Source organism: Podarcis erhardii, assembly GCF_964252035.2.
Source record: "Podarcis erhardii genome assembly, chromosome: 13".
Classification (NCBI taxonomy): domain Eukaryota; kingdom Metazoa; phylum Chordata; class Lepidosauria; order Squamata; family Lacertidae; genus Podarcis; species Podarcis erhardii.
Window position 1 is genome coordinate 23,151,616 of NC_138502.1, and position 17,343 is coordinate 23,168,958.

At 39.3% G+C, this 17,343-nt stretch overlaps 2 protein-coding genes across 2 annotated transcripts; both read left to right on the plus strand.

Annotated features, from left to right (window-relative positions):
• Nucleotides 1–4,915: 4,915 nt before the first annotated feature.
• Nucleotides 4,916–5,890, plus strand: LOC309327476 (olfactory receptor 14A16-like; the record flags this gene model as incomplete). The annotated part of the gene is made up of 1 exon (XM_081836778.1): nt 4,916–5,890. One exon carries the CDS (start codon nt 4,916–4,918, stop codon nt 5,888–5,890), a length of 975 nt encoding a protein of 324 aa, XP_081692904.1.
• Nucleotides 5,891–11,061: 5,171 nt separating this feature from the next.
• LOC309326955 (olfactory receptor 14I1-like) lies at nt 11,062–16,491 on the plus strand (the record flags this gene model as incomplete). The annotated part of the gene is made up of 2 exons (XM_081835983.1): nt 11,062–11,380; nt 15,839–16,491. The coding sequence occupies 2 exons, from the start codon at nt 11,062–11,064 to the stop codon at nt 16,489–16,491; spliced, it is 972 nt and encodes a 323-aa protein (XP_081692109.1).
• Nucleotides 16,492–17,343: the final 852 nt, after the last annotated feature.

The window sequence follows — 17,343 nt, forward strand, 5'->3', positions numbered from 1 at the left end:
TATAAATAATAACAAATTAAAGTTGTAAGCTTTAATAATTCAGCTGGGTACTTTTTTATTTATAAATGTTTATTTTTCTTTTCAAAGATAAATATAATGAATATTCTAAAATAAAGAACACTAACCAAAAGATAGGAATACCAACAAAATAAAACAAAATACTTCACGTAGTGCACTGTCACTGCTCAGAATGGGACTTCTTGTACTTTGGATTGTGCAAACTGTAGCACAATGGCTGAGAGACCAAGGTTTAGGACAATGTTGTTTTCAATGGATAGTGTAGCAAGTGTGTTTCTCATCTGCCATGGCATATAACAAAGACATTTTGAATAGATGCAGCAAGCTTTGTTTACCACTAGCAACCTAATCTTAGCATGTAATTGTGCCATACAGGGACTTCTCCCTAGCCACAACGAAGTGTATATTTCACATACTTCTGTATAAAACAGAGCAAATGCTCAGTTAAAGCTTAAGTCATTGTTTAAAGCATTGGTGTTCATTCAGTGTAGTAATGAACAGGTTAAATTAATTTTGTCTCCTTTGCTAAAACTTAAGTTGGCTGTAAAACGTATCCTTGGAAGGCTGGAGGGGGCCCCCTCCTCCTCCTCCTCCTCCTCCTTCATTGAATTTTTATACTGCCCTAGACCTGGCGGTCTCACAGAAAAAAATCACAACAAATATTAGCTATCCTGATCAAGGTGAGGTAAAATCTTTATGTCTGTGCAGCAATAGAAATAAGATTGGTAAGGCAGGCTGAGGATTGACCAAGTAGCCCCCTTCTGGATTAACCCAACAGCTGAGCAGGGGTGTGGGTGTGGATGAAAGCCATTTGCATAGCATCACCCACATGCTCCAGGATTGCCATTCAGCTCAACAGGTGATGAGCAAAGGGGTTGATCCTGAGATGTGGGTGATGATCTACAAGTGGTTTTCAAGGTGCTTATGAAGCATCGCTCCCCCAGGTAAATACCAGTTGACAATTTGGGGGTGGATATGATGTGCTGCAAGCAACTTTCCTTTAGATTGTGATATATCAAATGGTGTATGAGAATTCTCAACTTTTACCAGATCTTGTAAAGCTATGCAGATAATATTCAAGGGAGGATCTAAAGAAAAATGTATGGGAAACTGGAGATTGAAAAAGGTAGTCTATGAGTATCATCATACACCCCCCCCCCACCCACACACACCCATATATATGCCATATAGATACCATATATATATATCATACACTATATATATCCTGTCTGATTCCTGCTAGCACACACACTTGGGCTCTTTCTCCTTCCATCTGCCCCTCCCAAGCCCTCCAAATTTGACTCTCGGTTGGGTTAGAAGAACCCTCCAAATAGTGTGTGGGAGAGAAGGGGAATTGTTTCATCTGTAAGCTTCTTTACTGATGGGACATTCACAATATCACAATGTTAATTACTACCCAGATATAAAAACAATTCCAAATCCAATACAGATACCTACTGGGATAAAAATCTGCACTCAGAAGGATTCTTGAAATATTAAAGGCTTTTGGGAAAGTGTATATAATGAAATGAAAAGTATATTAAGATATAATTTTGGGAAAAAGCCGGAGGCTTTTCTGTTAGGCCTAGCAGGAAGTGATATAAAGAACAATGACAGCAAATTCTTCCAATATGCAACAACGGCCGCAAGGGTCCTATTGGCTCAAAATTGGAAACAACAGAACATACCGACGCTTGAGGAATGGAGAGCAAAACTACTAGAATACGCGGAGATGGACAGATTGACGGGGAAAATTAGATATTTAAAGGACCAAAGGTTCATTGAGGACTGGGGAAAATTTGTGGAATATCTGGAAAATATAAGTGAAGGTCAGATAACGCTAGTTGGGTTTAAAAAAGCTCTGTGAAAAGGTTAGAATATTGTCTAAAGAGAAAAAGAAGGAAAGAGAAAATAATGTCAATATAAGCTAGGATTTGTGTGAATTTGTTAAATTAGGGAATGGATGATTTCAGGGGAAGCTGAAGGAAGTCTTATAGAAAGAAATCTGTGACAACAAGGTGTAAACTGTTTTATTTTCTTGTTTGTTATGATTTAAAAAACAATAAAAATTATGCGAGGAAATGAAATATTAAAGTTTTCAACAGGCACCAGAAACATTATAGAGATGTTAGTTCTCTGATGTGTAATGGGGGAGGGGCCCTTCCTGATTAATAGAGGCTAGCTGGGATTTTACCAAGTATCTGTGCTTGATTAGAAATTAAGAGAAGTTGTGATATGCATGACTGATATCAGCTTGGCAGCAGGCTCCCCTCCCCACATACTCCCAGAACCAGGAGAGGGGGAGCAAAGGCAGGCCACATGCAGGTGCAGTCTCCAATTGTTTTCAAAAATCCCTGGAGAGAAGGAGACACAGATAGCTGTGAGGAGGCAGGAACTTTCAGTGTGGGCAACAGAATTCATGTAGTCAGAACTACTGATTTCATGGACTCAGTCATGAGCTGCTGTGGTCATTAGGCATGAAACTCAGATCTGTCTCACTAATAAAGAGTTAACGCCAGCTTGAACTGTGTGATTTATTGACCAGCTTGCCTTGTGACCCAAGGCTTTATGTGGTGCTGCTCATCATTAACACTGGCAGTTAGAGGTTTCCATGCCAGAAGAATTGCATGCAAATGAGTACATTTGCTAAAACTGTAGTGGAATGAATAGTTCCCCTCTTAGTTTCATTATTCTCATGCTACCCTAAACAAACAGGCTTTCAGTTAGCAAAACTGACCAAAATATATTATTGTTTCTGTACAACCCTAATGCTGAGATGTATTGAATTCCCATGAGAACTAATCTCTAGGAAGACAGAAGATATATTAATAAATTTCTTCCCCATGTTGATAAATGTTTATTGTCCTATTAGATACCAATGTAAGTGGATTCTTATAAAATTTCACGTTTGGCTGGAGTGGGATTTAGTCATTTAATTGCACTGGAGAAGTAAAATAATATGAAGAAAAATAGTAAGATACTTTCTTTGAATTTTCTGAAATAAAGAAATGAACTGGTCACTCTCCCTTTGTCATCTCTATCTGTCATATTCTCTCCTGCACCAATAGTCACTCTCTCCTGGAATTCTCTACCTCTGTTCACGGATCTGGCATAATAGAAGGTACATCAACATGTGTTGCATCTATTTTCTGGATATTTTCAGATGTTTTCATACTACGAAGTGAATTGCAACTTTAATTGAATTAATTTGCTGTAGATTTCTAACTCAGAGGTCTACAGTCGGCAATGGGACTAGTCACTGATATTGAATGTAAATTCACATTTAAATTGAATATCCATTTTTCTCATCTGGGAAAATATCTGAGGAGTTTTAAAAACAGGATTTTATAATTTTTTTAGTTCTTAAAACCCTGGTGATGTTGAGCCCTGTCAAATATTTAGGGGAAAGGTCTTGTATATCTTAGGCAAATATTAACTGAAATAATACTGTGACTGTCTGGATGATTTTGTGGCAATTGTGGTGCAGCTTCACATTATACTCTGTGAAGTCTAAATTCCTTTTTTTTCTTTAGGACTTTATTTTCATTTCGTCCTAGCTGATGATTATATGATGTGCATTTTACTATGGTATTTTCTCTCTCTTACTTTTGAATTGTAACTGACATGTTATTTTTTTCTTTGGACTGCTTACAAGTCCAAACTTCCCTCTGCCCATATCACCCGTCATATTTCTACCACTGTTCATCTGCAGCCATTTGTTGGACACCAATTTCTTTCCCATTCTTTCAAAATCCTCCATCCGGTGGAAAGGAGGCAACCATTGTCACATAGGAAAGTGCCTCATGCTGAGTCAGACCATTGACACCTCTACCTCAGCACTGCCAGTAGGGGAGGTCTGCAGCTTGGTGGTGGAGCATCCATGTTGTATGCTGAAGATCCCAAGCATTTTCAGCTAGGGCAGGTGGGAAATAATGTCTGATTGTCATTCACTGTAGTCAAAACCGAGCTCCATGTACCACTGGTTTTGATCCAGTATAAACTGGATACCTATGTTGTTATGTACACCAGCCTCCCTGAACCTGCTGCCTTCCTTAGGTTTTGGACTACAATTCCTTTGACCCAGGCAGCACAGCCAGTGCTTAGGAAGTTCTAGTCTGAAACATCTGAAGGGCACCAGGCTGGGGAAAGGTGGGCTACCCTGATTGGCAGCAGCTCCACAGGATGTGAGGCAATGATCTTTCTTAGTCCTCCTTGGAGATCCCAGATGTTGACCTGTGTAAACATGTGCTTTTTCCCTAAGCTGGGACCTTTCCCATTAAATTAGAAGCTTACTGTAGTTTTACCAAGCATCTGTCCCTGATGAGAAATCAAGAGAAACAAAGGAATAGTAAAAGCCCTCCTTAGTAATTAGCCGGATGTTAAAGATGATGACTATTGACTGTGATGAGTAAGCTCATGTCAGATTCACACTGTCATCATGGTTTCTAATAAATTATGAAATGGCCTTTTGCCTTCTAAAATTGAGCTATGGCATTATATTAGGGGGGCCAGAATATCAGGCTAGTATTGACTGGAATTTGACAATGTTATTGTATATGTATCTGATCCACATTCAAAAGATTCAGTCAGCAGAAAGTGGGATATTTGGCACCTAACTCCTTCAAATAGTCAAGCTCTTAAGGGAAATAGTGAATCAGTGGTATGAACAAACAATAATGGCCTTGCAAACATAATTGCATTGCTAATAATAATAGCACTAGTATTCACAGCCATCATCATCATTTTCGGGCTCATCCCCCCCCCCCAAAAAAAATTACTGACTCCTTTAGAACGTTGCTGCCTGCTACAATAACTAAACATCATCATCAGCAACAAAAACTTAAATGAGAGGGGTAACCGTCTCAACAGCGGTATTTCTGCTTCCTTCCACAGCAACATGAATGTGAAGAAGCAGAGCATGGATAATCAATCATCTTTTTCAGAATTTCTCCTCCTAGAATTCTCAGATGTTCGGGAACTGCAAATTCTACATTCCATTATATTCCTGGTATTGTACTTGGCAACTGTCACAGGGAATCTTCTCATCATCTCTGCAGTAGCCTTTGACCACCGCCTGCACACACCCATGTACTTCTTCCTGATGAACTTGGCCATGCAGGACCTGGGACAAGTTTCAGTCATTAATCCCAAATCCATGCTCAATTCCCTCATGAATACCAGGTACATTTCCTACACTGGCTGTGTTGCACAAGTACTATTGTTTATGTCATTTATGGCATCTGATTTCTTTCTTCTCACAGTCATGGCATATGATCGGTATGTTGCCATCTGCAAACCATTGCAGTATGGGATGCTGATGAATAGGCAAGCCTATATTCAAATGATTAGCAGTGTATGGATTAGCAGCTTTTTCTATGGAGTGTTACACACTGGAGGTACCTTTGCATCCCCCTTTTGTTCCAATGAAGTCAATCAATTTTTTTGTGAAATCCCGCAGTTACTTAAGCTGGCCTGCACTGATTTGTATCTAAGGGAAATAGGAGTTCTTGTGTTAAGCGGTGTCATTGGAGTTGGCTGTTTTATCTTCATCATCATAACCTACATGTACATCTTCAATGCTGTGCTGAAAATCCCCTCAACTGAAGGAAGGCGAAAGGCTTTCTCAACCTGCCTTCCCCATCTCATAGTTTATGCCCTATTTGTATTTACTGGATACTTTGCGTACTTCAAGCCTACCTCTAATACCTCACCATATCTAGATTTGGCATTTACAGTGATGTATTCCATGGTTCCACCCTTGATGAATCCAGTAATCTATAGCATGAGAAATAAGGAGATTAAAAATGCTCTATCAAAGCTACTGTGTTTGCCTCACTCCTCTATGAAAAACTTTTCCAGTCTTATTTTGTGAAGGATAATATCTGTATAGAGTATAACACTAATTATAGAAAACCTGAAATTCTATGAGGAAACTTTGAAGCAGCTAAATAGATTTAGCTTTGTTTTCTCAATTGATCTAGAAGGGGTACATTGCTTATATTGCAAATTGTGAAAATTGGTGTAGTGGTTAAAATATCCATCTTTGCCCTGCAGCCCTCTGCATGCTTTTTAATGATCTTTATTGGTTTTAGAGATTTTACAAATTTCACCATCATAATACATAATACATACCTTATTCCTTTTAACCTTAATAATTTAACTCTAAACAAGTTTGTACAGTAATGCCCCGCAAGACGAATGCCTTGCAATACGAAAACCCCGCTAGACGAAAGGGTTTTCCATTTTTCGAGGCGCTTCGCAAGACGAATTTCCCTATGGGCTTGCTTCGCAAGACGAAAACGTCTTGCGAGTCTTGCGAGTTTTTTCGCTCCCCCCCTTTTTCTAAGCTGCTAAGCCTCTAATAGCCGCTTAGCCGCTAAGCCGCTAATAGCCACTAAGCCCCTAAGCCGCTAATAGCGCTAATCCGCTAAGCCGCTAATGGGGTGCTTCGCAAGACGAAAAAACCGCTAGACGAAGAGACTCGTGGAACGGATTATTTTCGTCTTGCGAGGCACCACTGTACTTCCCTCCTTCCTTCTTCTGGTTTCTCTATATTTTCTGTATATTTACGCATTTGTCATGTTTACATTATATGTGTACTTAATACTATGGAATAATACTATTCAAAATTTAATTAAATATACATCCTTCAATTGTTGTAATATATTTGTTCAATGTTCTTAAATCCAAAATGAATTATTTTTAATAAACATTATGAGGTTTATTTCAGTCCCGCGAGTGTCTATTTCCAAACCCTTCTAAAACTAGTAAATCGGTGTTATCCAATATTATCCAATCACCCAACCATGTTATACAGGCAGCCTCATAGTAAAGTTTAAGGCCCTCTGCATGCTTTTTCTCTAGCTCCCATCATAAGTGACTTTGGACTATGCTGCCCAGGCCTTGGGCTAATTCAATAATCTATGGCCTTTAAAAGTGGGTGGGGTTGTTGTTTTTGTCTGTTACTCTATTGTGTATTTTTGTGTTTTTATATTGTAAACTGCCCTGTGATCCGCAGATGAAAGGTGGCATAGAATTGCTGTGGTTGTTGTTTTGCTTAATCTGAATTTTATTGTATTTCACTTAAGGTGTAATAACTGTAATAAGTTGAATGAATGAATTTTCTATGGAAAAGTAAAGCAATGGAAATTACCGCTCACACCTTTAGAAGTGGGCGGAGTTTGCAACCCAGCTCAGGCTTCCTGTGCCAGGGTGATGCCCCTCTGCATGCAGGCCATCGGTCTACTCCCTCCCTGGCTAGCCAATCAGCTGCAGGCTGGGGGGTGGAGCAAGGGCCAGGTAAGAAGGGCTCCAACTGACCTTCCTCCCAGTCAGTCTTTGGAGTAAAACAATGGGAAACATTTTAACCCACACTTACACCACTACACCTAATTGTGGTTGCCTATCCACGACTAGACATAACGGTCAGGGCTACCTTTACCTTTACCCTCCAAAATGTCCCTATTTTCATCAGAGGAATGTTGGGGGGAATGTGTTTTCCCTGACTTTTGCCTGGCTCATGTTAATGGTTCAGAGTGTTTGTCCTGCTTGCACCTTTGATACAAGAATCAGCTCCTGGTGAACTATGTATAGCTCTTGATATAACATCTTTCTTGTCCATTGCAATGGAAGGCAACAGTCTTTCTCTTTTTTGTAATAGTATTTTGTTCTTTTTTCCATATCCAAAGTTACATTTGTTACTCAACAATTATATTCCAATCTAGCAAAACTAGTGACTTCCCGCTCACCCAACATCGATGTTTATAACTCAGATTACATACTATTGCATTTTAAGGTTTTGTCTTATCTAATTTAATTCCCTCTAACATGTTTGTACATATATTCTGCTGTTTTCTTACACTTCAGTGCCATCAATTATCAATTCTGCCATCTCTGCATATTCCAAGATTTTCATCAACCATTCTTCCTTCATTTCATTTCTGCTGCTATAGTCACATATATAAATATCATTGAGGGATTCCTTGGGATTTCATTGTCTAATATCCCCAACAGAAAGGATTCCTGCCCCCCTTAATTTCATTATGTCCCCAAAAGCCTTTGAAAAGGCAACAGACTTCCTAACTCCAAATGTGCAGGGAGGATCAGATGAACACATTGCAAACTGACGGGAAAAATTGGAGTCACCATTAACCTGTAGAGGTACTCTGCTGCACAGGAACACTGAGGATTGCATTTTGCTTAAATTTATGACTTAGAAACCAGGAAGATAAGACTCCCTATGCCCAGCATTTCAGAAGTTCTCATCTTTATCCCAGCTTTATCCCATAGAAGCAGTAGAATAAACTGCATATTTCAAAGAACCCTTTTCTCTTTAGTTTTATTTATTGGCTGACAGCTCGAAGGAGAAACAGAAGGGCAGTGATAAACACACAATCAGTATACAATCTTCATCCTCTGAATCTTGCCTGTCTGCAGAATAATCATAACCTTTCCTCTACCATCTATGGTTATGTTCATCCCTTAACATTCCAGGGAGCTAGGATCACTTTCATCTCTATATTAGAGAGAATGGATGTATCAGTGATTGGTTGTGGCCTGCACTTGCTGACTTTGCAACAGACTGTCTAAAGTTGAACATATCTTTCTTGAATAAACAAATCTTTGGTTATTTCTAGGTGTGAGTTCTTTAGTGGATACAAGGGTTTACAATAAACAAAATAAGGCACATTTATGTCTCTACTCGAAATTCCTTGCAGAACTACTCATGTGGAGTTGACATGCAGGTGGGACTTGCTTTGATAGTTATATTCTCACTTTAACCTATTACAGGCTCAGGTAGCTCCTTTTGTGATTCAAGGATCCTCCACCCACTTGAGGATAAGAAAGACACAGGGACACAGTATATTAGGTTAATGAGCTAAAAAAGACCACAACTTTATTGATTACAGCATGTGAGATGTATTGGCTTAGGCATTGCATCAAACAACAGAGCGTGACACTCCCCCCCCCCCGGGAGGTGTGAGTCTAACCAGGGTTAACCACCAGTGGGAGGAGCCTGTTGATGCAAATACAACTGAAAGCTCCCCCTGATGTCACCGGGGGTCATGCCATGGCCCTAGCCACCAGCAGGGGCATCAGACAGTATCCATGACTACCAGATTCCTTTACTGGAATACCCATAAAGTGGAGGGGTAGGCGGTGGCCATACCCTGCCCTCCAAATACACAAACATATTCCAGTGCCTAACCTCCAATACCTAAAAAGTTGTGACGATTTGCTACAAGGTAGACGAAAAACCAAGTGGCCGGTGCCATTTTGACAGTTGGATAAAAATTCCTACCAGGCCCCTTGGACAACCAAGGTGACCAACCAAAGGTCCATAGCAATGTCAAGAACCAAGGAAAGAACTGAAGGGCGAGTGGGTGGGTGATCCGATGAAAACCAGCAACACAATGAAGGGGAAATGCTGCTGTGGCAGCATTTGAGCAGCTAAACCCTGCCCCCAAGCATCCACCTGATTGGTTGGCTGCCAGGGGGCATGGTGTGGCAGCCGGGACAGCTAGGCAGGGGCCAGAATGCCCCCTGCCAATGTGGGAAACGGCTCCCACTCACAACTCCTCCCCTCTGTAAGAAGGAGAGGCTTTACAAAAAGGTTTATAAAATGTGAAGAAACTCCATCTGGGTGCAGTGCAAAAGCATCAGAAACATTCAGACATACAGTTACTACTTATCCCACAGGTGCTGGTTTTAAGAGCCACTCTTTGCCAATGAGTGGTATTCCTCATGGTCATGATCACACCTGCCCAAAGCCAGAATTTCCAGCCTGAGTTAGACACCAGCCAGCAGCAGAGAGGTTCGGATTTCTCTCAGGCAGAGGAGAGCTGGCACCTGCCGACTCCCCCTCCTCTTGCTGAAACTAAAAGGAATGCAGATAAGAAAGTAGCTAGAAGCAGGCTGGAACAAGCCAAAGCTCTTAGGCAGGCACAAAAAGCAAGAGAGAGAGCTTTTCTTCACCAGAAGAGGAGTTGGTTGACACAGTGAGCCCAAGAAGCTGATGAATGGGAAGGGTTTTAGACAGAAAACAAACCAAGAAACACAAGGTTCATAGGTTCAGTATATTCTGCAGACACTGGAAGCATTCCTCAGAAGGGTCAACTTGGGTGTACTAATGGACGCTCGGCGAGAGGGCCCTGAGGATAATTGCTTTGTTTGCAATAAATCTTCAAGTTAATTACTCTGGTGTACTGTGTAATCAAGCCAGCTGCCTGGACTCATTACACCCATTATTAACATTGATAGTTAGAGCTATCCATGTCAGAAGAAGTTCATACAGATGGGTATATCTGATATAGCTGTTGTGGAATGATTAGTTCCCTTCATAGTTTTGTTATTATTATGATAACCAAAACAAAACAAATTAGCAAAACTAAACAAAATGCAGTACTGTTTCTATACAGCCCTAATGCTGAGGTGTGTTGAATTCCTGAGAGAGTAAATCTCTAGAAAGACAGGAGAATTATTAATAAGTGTCTTCCCCATGTTGATTCATGTTTATTGTCATCATAAATCCAACTGCTGGAGGATTGCTATAAAATTGCAGGTATGGGTGGAGAAATATGCAGCCATTTAATTTCACTGGAGAAGAATACTGGAGAGAACCCTATGAGGAAGAAAAAAGTAAGATACCATTCTATATTTTTCAATTGCACTTACAATGAAAGTAATGTATTGGTCATCCTTCCTTTCTTCTTTCTCCCTAACTGTCATATTCTCTCCTACATAGATAGTCACTCCCTCCAGCAACTATCTACCTTTGTTCACAAATCTTGCATAACACAAAGTACCTCAACATGTGTTGCATCTATTTTCTGGATATTTTCAGATACTTTCACACTAGGAAGCAAAGTGTAACTTGGATTACATGAATTTGCTATAATTTTTTAACACAGTGGTCTACAGTTGGCAACAGTAAAGTGGATGAAAAATAATAACAATTATAACAATCCTAAATAAAATGGGCTCCCCTTTTAACAGCTGGTTTCTGCTTCCTTCCATAGCAACATGAATGTGAAGAAGCGGAGCATGGATAATCAATCATCTTTCTCAGAATTTCTCCTCCTAGAATTCTCAGATGTTCGGGAACTACAAATTCTACATTTCATTATATTCCTGGTATTGTACTTGGCAACTGTCACAGGGAATCTTCTCATCATCTCTGCAGTAGCCTTTGACCACCACCTGCACACACCCATGTACTTCTTCCTGATGAACTTGGCCATACAGGACCTGGGACAAACTTCAGTCATTGTTCCCAAGTCCATGCTCAATTCCCTCATGAACACCAGGTACATTTCCTACTCTGGGTGTGTTGCACAACTATTCTTCTTTGTCTTCTTTGTGGGATCTGACTTCTTTCTTCTCACAGTGATGGCATATGATCGGTATGTTGCCATTTGCAAACCATTACAGTATGGGATGCTGATGAATAGGCAAGCCTATATTCAAATGATTAGCAGTGTATGGATCGGCAGCTTTTTCTATGGAGTGTTACACACGGGAGGAACCTTTGCATCCCCCTTTTGTTCCAATGTAGTCAATCAATTTTTTTGTGAAATCCCACAAGTACTTAAGCTGGCCTGCACGGATTTGTATCTAGTGGAAATAGGAGCTATTGCTATAAGCGCTGTCTTTGGGATTGGCTGCTTTATCTTCAACATTATAACCTATGTGTACATTTTCACTGCGGTGCTGAAAATCCCCTCAACTGAAGGAAGGCAAAAGGCTTTCTCAACTTGCCTTCCCCATCTCATTGTATATTGCCTATTTGTATTTACTTCATACTTTGCTTTCTTCAAGCCTGCCTCATTACATCTGGATTTGGCATTTACAGTGATGTATTCCATGGTTCCACCCTTGATGAATCCAGTAATCTATAGCATGAGAAATAGGGAGGTTAAAAATGCACTATCAAAGCTATTGTGTTTGCGTCACTCCTCTATGAAAAACATTTCCAGTCTTATTTTGTGAAGGAAAATTCTGTATGCGGTATAATACTAATGATAGGAAACTGGAAATTCTATGAGGAAACTTTGACGCAGCTAAATAGATTTAGCTTAGTGTTCTCAATTGTTCTAGAAGGGTTATATTGATTATATTGCAAATTGTGAGAATTGGTGTAGTGGTTAAAATTTCCTTATTTGCTCTGCAGCTCTCCACATGCTTTGGTCTCTGGCTACCATCATAAGTGACTTTGGGCTTTGCTAATTAAACAATTTATGGCCTTTTAAAGTGGATGGGGTTATTGTTATTGTTTTTGACTGTTATTGTATTATGTATTTTTGTGTTTTTATATTGCAAACTGCCCTGTGATCCGTGGATGAAGGGTGGTATAGAATTGTTATGGTGGTTGTTCTGCTTAATCTGAATTTTATTATATTTCAGTTATGGTACATTGACTATAATACGTAAGTTGAATCAATGAATTTTCCATAGAAAGGTAAAGCAATGGGAAACATTTTAACCCACACTTACACCACTGTACCTGACTGTCGTTGCATACCCTCCAAAAGTCCTCAGATAAAAACGTCCCTATTTTCATCAGAGGAATGTTGCAGTGTATGTGTTTTCCTTGACTTTTGACTGGCTCGTGTTAATGGTTCAGTGTGTTTGTCCTGCTTGCACCTTTGATACAAGAATCAGCCCCTGGTGAACTATGTATAGCTCTTGATATAACATCTTTCTTTTCCATTGGAATGGATGGCAACAGTCTTCCTCTTTTTTGTAACAGTATTTTGTTCTTTTTTCCATATCCAAAGTTACATTTGTTGCTCAGCAATTATATTCTAATTCAACAAAACTAGTGACTTCCCGCTTACCCAACATCTATGTTTATGATTCAGATTACATACGATTGCATTTTAAGGTTCTGTCTTATCTAATTTAATTCTCTCTAACATGTTTGTACATATATTCTGCTGTTTTCTTACACTTCAAACCCTGCTGTGATCTTCACATATGGGAAAATAACTTTTTATATAGACTAGAAATGGTTCCAATCTAAATAATAATAATAATAATAATAATAATAATAATAATAATAATATAGGATCACTTTCATCTCTAAAAGAGAGAGAATGGCTGTATCGGTGATTGGTTGCAGCCTGTACCTGCTGACTTTGCAATGTCCTGTCTAAAGTTATGGATATCATCCTTGAATAAACAAATCTTTCTAGGTGTGAGTTCTTTATTTTATACAAGGGCTTACCATATACACCTAAAAACAAGGCACATTTATGTCTCTACTCAAAATTCCTTGCAGAACTACTCCTGTGGAGTTGACATGCAGGTGAGACTTGCTTTGATAGTTTCATTCTCACTTTAACCTATTATAGGCACAGAAAGTTCTTTTTACAAAAAAGATTATAAAAGGTGAAGAAAATCCATCTAGGTGCATTGCAAAAGCATCAGGAACTTCCAGACAAACAGAAATAACAATAATTAATTATTTATACCCTGGCCATCTGACTGGGTTGCCCCAACCATTCTGGGTGGCTCCCAACAGAATATTAAAAACACGAAAAAACATCAAACATTAAAAACTTCCCTAAACAGTGCTGCCTTCAGATGTCTTCTAAAGGTCAGATAATTGTTTATTTCATTGACATCTGATGGGAGGGCATTCCACAGGGCAGGCGCCACTACTGAGAAGGCCCTCTGCCTGGTTCCCTGCAACCCCAGTTCTTGCAGTGAGGGAACTGCCAGAAGGCCTTCGGTGCTGGACCTCAGTGTCCAGGCTGAATGATGGGAGTGAAGACTTCCTTCAGGTATACTGGGCCGAGGCCATTTGGGGCTTTAAAGGTCAGCACCAACACTTTGCATTTTGTACTGGGAGCTAATGTAGGTCTTTCAGGACCGATGTTATATGGTTTCAGTGGCCATTCCCAATCACCAGTCTAGCTGCTGCATTCTACATTAATTGTATTTTTCCAGGTCACCTTCAAAGGTAACCCCATGTAGAGCACATTGCAGTAGCTCAAGCGGGAGATAACTATAGCATGCACCACTCTGGCGAAACAGTCTATAGGCAGCTAGAGTCTAAGCCTGCGTAGCAGATGGAGCTGGTACATGATTGATATATGAATATTTCTCCTAAAAATTGTATTTTCCCACAATTATGCCTAATACATGCATTTTGCAAACAAGCTTTATTTCTAATATGTGTTTAATTCCTGTGGGAGCAAATCTCCAGAAAGACAGAAGAGTTATTAAGAAATCTCCTCCCCATGTTGACAAATGTTTATTGTCACAGTAGATCCAAGCGTAGGAAGATTCTTATAAAATTGCATGTATGGCTGCATAGATATGCAGTCATTTCATTTCAATGGAATGAAACATAATCTGAAGTGGAGAGAAATCTATGAAGAATAATAGTAAGCTGCTTATACTCATTTTCTCAATTGCACTTGCAATGAAAATAATAAATCCCTTCAACTCTCTGCCCCTTCTCCTCCTCTCTATTTCTCTGCCATATTCTCTCTTCCACATATAGTCAGTTTGTAGCTCTCCCTTTGTGCAACCCTCTTTCTCTTTTCATGACTAGTACAACACAAAGTACATCAACATGTGTTTTGTCTGTTTTTGTGTTTCTGTACTTTTCATTCATGCCAGTCACCAGCTACTTTTTTTCTTTGTGCTGGTCACAAGTCCAAACATCCCTATGTTGATATAATTTTATGTTCTCATTTTGTATTTTTATTCTAGATACTCTACAAACTTCAAAAAAAAAAAAAAAATTGATAGCAGTGTACCACAAAATGCCAAGTTTTGCCTATCAATAACTCTGACCAAAGCCTATTTTTTGTTGCTTGTTAATATTGTTGGCATGGTTGGGATTCCTCTAATGTGAATTGCTCCAATGTTCTTCCAGTCTTTTAAACCCGCTTCTTGCAGGGTTAGTGCACCATCTATCTCTATCTATCTATCTATCTATCTATCTATCTATCTATCTATCTATCATCTATCACTATCTATCTATCATCTATCTATGATCTATCTATTGCTGAAAAACTTACAGAAAGTACAGGTCTTCACTGCTCATGCAGTGCCTAAGAGAAAATCCTGATTTTTAAAATTATTTTAGTCTTTAGGAAAATCATATGATACAATCTGTTCTGATCTACCGTATTTTTTGCACCATAACACTCACTTTTTTCCTCCTAGAAAGCAAGGGGAAATGTCTGTGCGTGTTATGGAGGAAATGCCTACGGGTGGCATGCCTACGGATTTTCCTCCTCTAAAAACTATGTGCGTGTTATGGTCGGGTGCGTGTTATAGAGTGAAAAATACAGTATGTTGTCACAACTTATCACTGCAATAGGTTGACTAGTTAGAAGGGACACTGTAAATCAAGTCAGGAACAATGCCATCTTCTTTTGCAGACAGTGCAGGACTCTTTCTTGACATACTTTTCTTTTTTCAAATTCCCTTTAATCACTTTGTTCCGCTTTCTTCCACAGCAACATGATTGTGATGGAGCAAATCATAGTTAATCAGTCCTCTCTGTCAGGATTTCTTCTTCTAGAATTCTCAGAGCTTCGAGAGCTACAGATTTTATACTTTGTTGTGTTCCTTGCTTTTTACCTGGCAGCACTTACAGGAAATCTTCTCATCATCTCTGCAGTAGCCTTTGACCATCACCTGCACACCCCCATGTACTTCTTTCTGATGAACTTGGCCTTACAAGACCTTGGCTCAGTTTCAGTCATTATGCCGAAATCCATGGCCAATACCATCTTAAATACAAGGTACATTTCAAATCTGGGATGTGTTGCTCAAGTACTCTTTTTTCTCTTCTTCATAGCATCAGATTTCTTTCTCCTTACAGTCATGGCATATGATCGGTACATTGCCATTTGCAAACCGTTACAGTATGAGATGTTGATGAATAGGCAGGCCTGTACCCAAATGATCATTAGTGTATGGATCATCAGCTTTTTCTACGGAGTGTTACATACTGGGGGCACATTTGCACCCCCTTTTTGTTCCAATCTGGTCAATCAGTTTTTCTGTGAAGTCCCAGAGTTACTTAAACTGACTTGCTCTGATTTGTACCTCCTTGAAATTGGAGTTCTTGCATTCAGTTTAGTCATTGCGTTAGGCTGCTTCATCTTCATCGTTGTAACTTATGTGTACATATTCAGCTCAGTGTTGAAAATCCCCTCTAGTGCAGGGAGGCAAAAGGCCTTTTCAACTTGCCTTCCACATCTCATTGTTTGCTCCCTATTTGTATTCACTGGATACTTTGCTTACCTTAAGCCCATATTTAATAGCCCACCACACCTGGATTTGGCATTTACAGTGATATATTCCATGGTTCCACCACTGATGAATCCAGTAATCTACAGCATGAGAAATAAGGAAATTAAAAATGCTCTGTCAAAGCTGTTGGGTTTAAGGCACTCCTCTATGAATACATTTCCCAGCCAATTATGTAAATGTAAATTCTGTATATAACTCTAATGATAGGAAACTGTAAGTCTGATGAGGAAAGTTTGCAGGAGTTACATATATTCAGCTCAGGGCTGCTTTACAAGGCAAAACTGAACTAACATATTCAAATTAGAAGAACACTTTTTATTATTAAGCATTATGAATGTTCCTAATAGTATCAACTGTTCAAAAGATGTTTTTCAGAAGGTGATGAACAAGAGTCTTAGACGTTTTTATGTATAGACTAAATGTTCATCCATCAGGGATGTGTAGTAACTGGTTTCCTGCTACAGCAAGATATTGAGCAAGATAACCTTTCAAGTCACTCCCTGCTCTGATTCCTTGATGCACACCAATACAGAATCAAAATTCCCTCTGTTACATGAAAACAGGCTCATTCTGTTACACTAGCTCAGCTGCGCCAAGCAATCTTTACATAGACATTGAATTATGTATGCAAAATTGAAGTTTAAATTAAACTGATTGCAAAGCAAAAAAGCATCACATTTGTATGTAAGTCTGTATGCATTTATTTATTTATTATTTTAAAAATTGTTTCCTACGAAGCATTTCAAATCTACTTCACCATACAACAAAACACATATATAAAATGCAGGAATAAAGTGCATCACAGACTTGTGAAGGAAATGCCTTTGCACTGCAAAATTTTGGGACCCAAGCCTGCAATTGAATGATGGGAAGTTTTGCTGTTGGTTGGTTGATTGATTGATTTTAAATGTACCAAAGTTTGCCAGCTCTGTTTACTGTATTGGCTGATGGTTGCTGACTTGCCCTGTCAACTTGCCTTGTACACAAATATGAACCTTGTGTTTGTGTAAAGTTGGCAATGGCTGAAGAGTTATAACAAATACTATG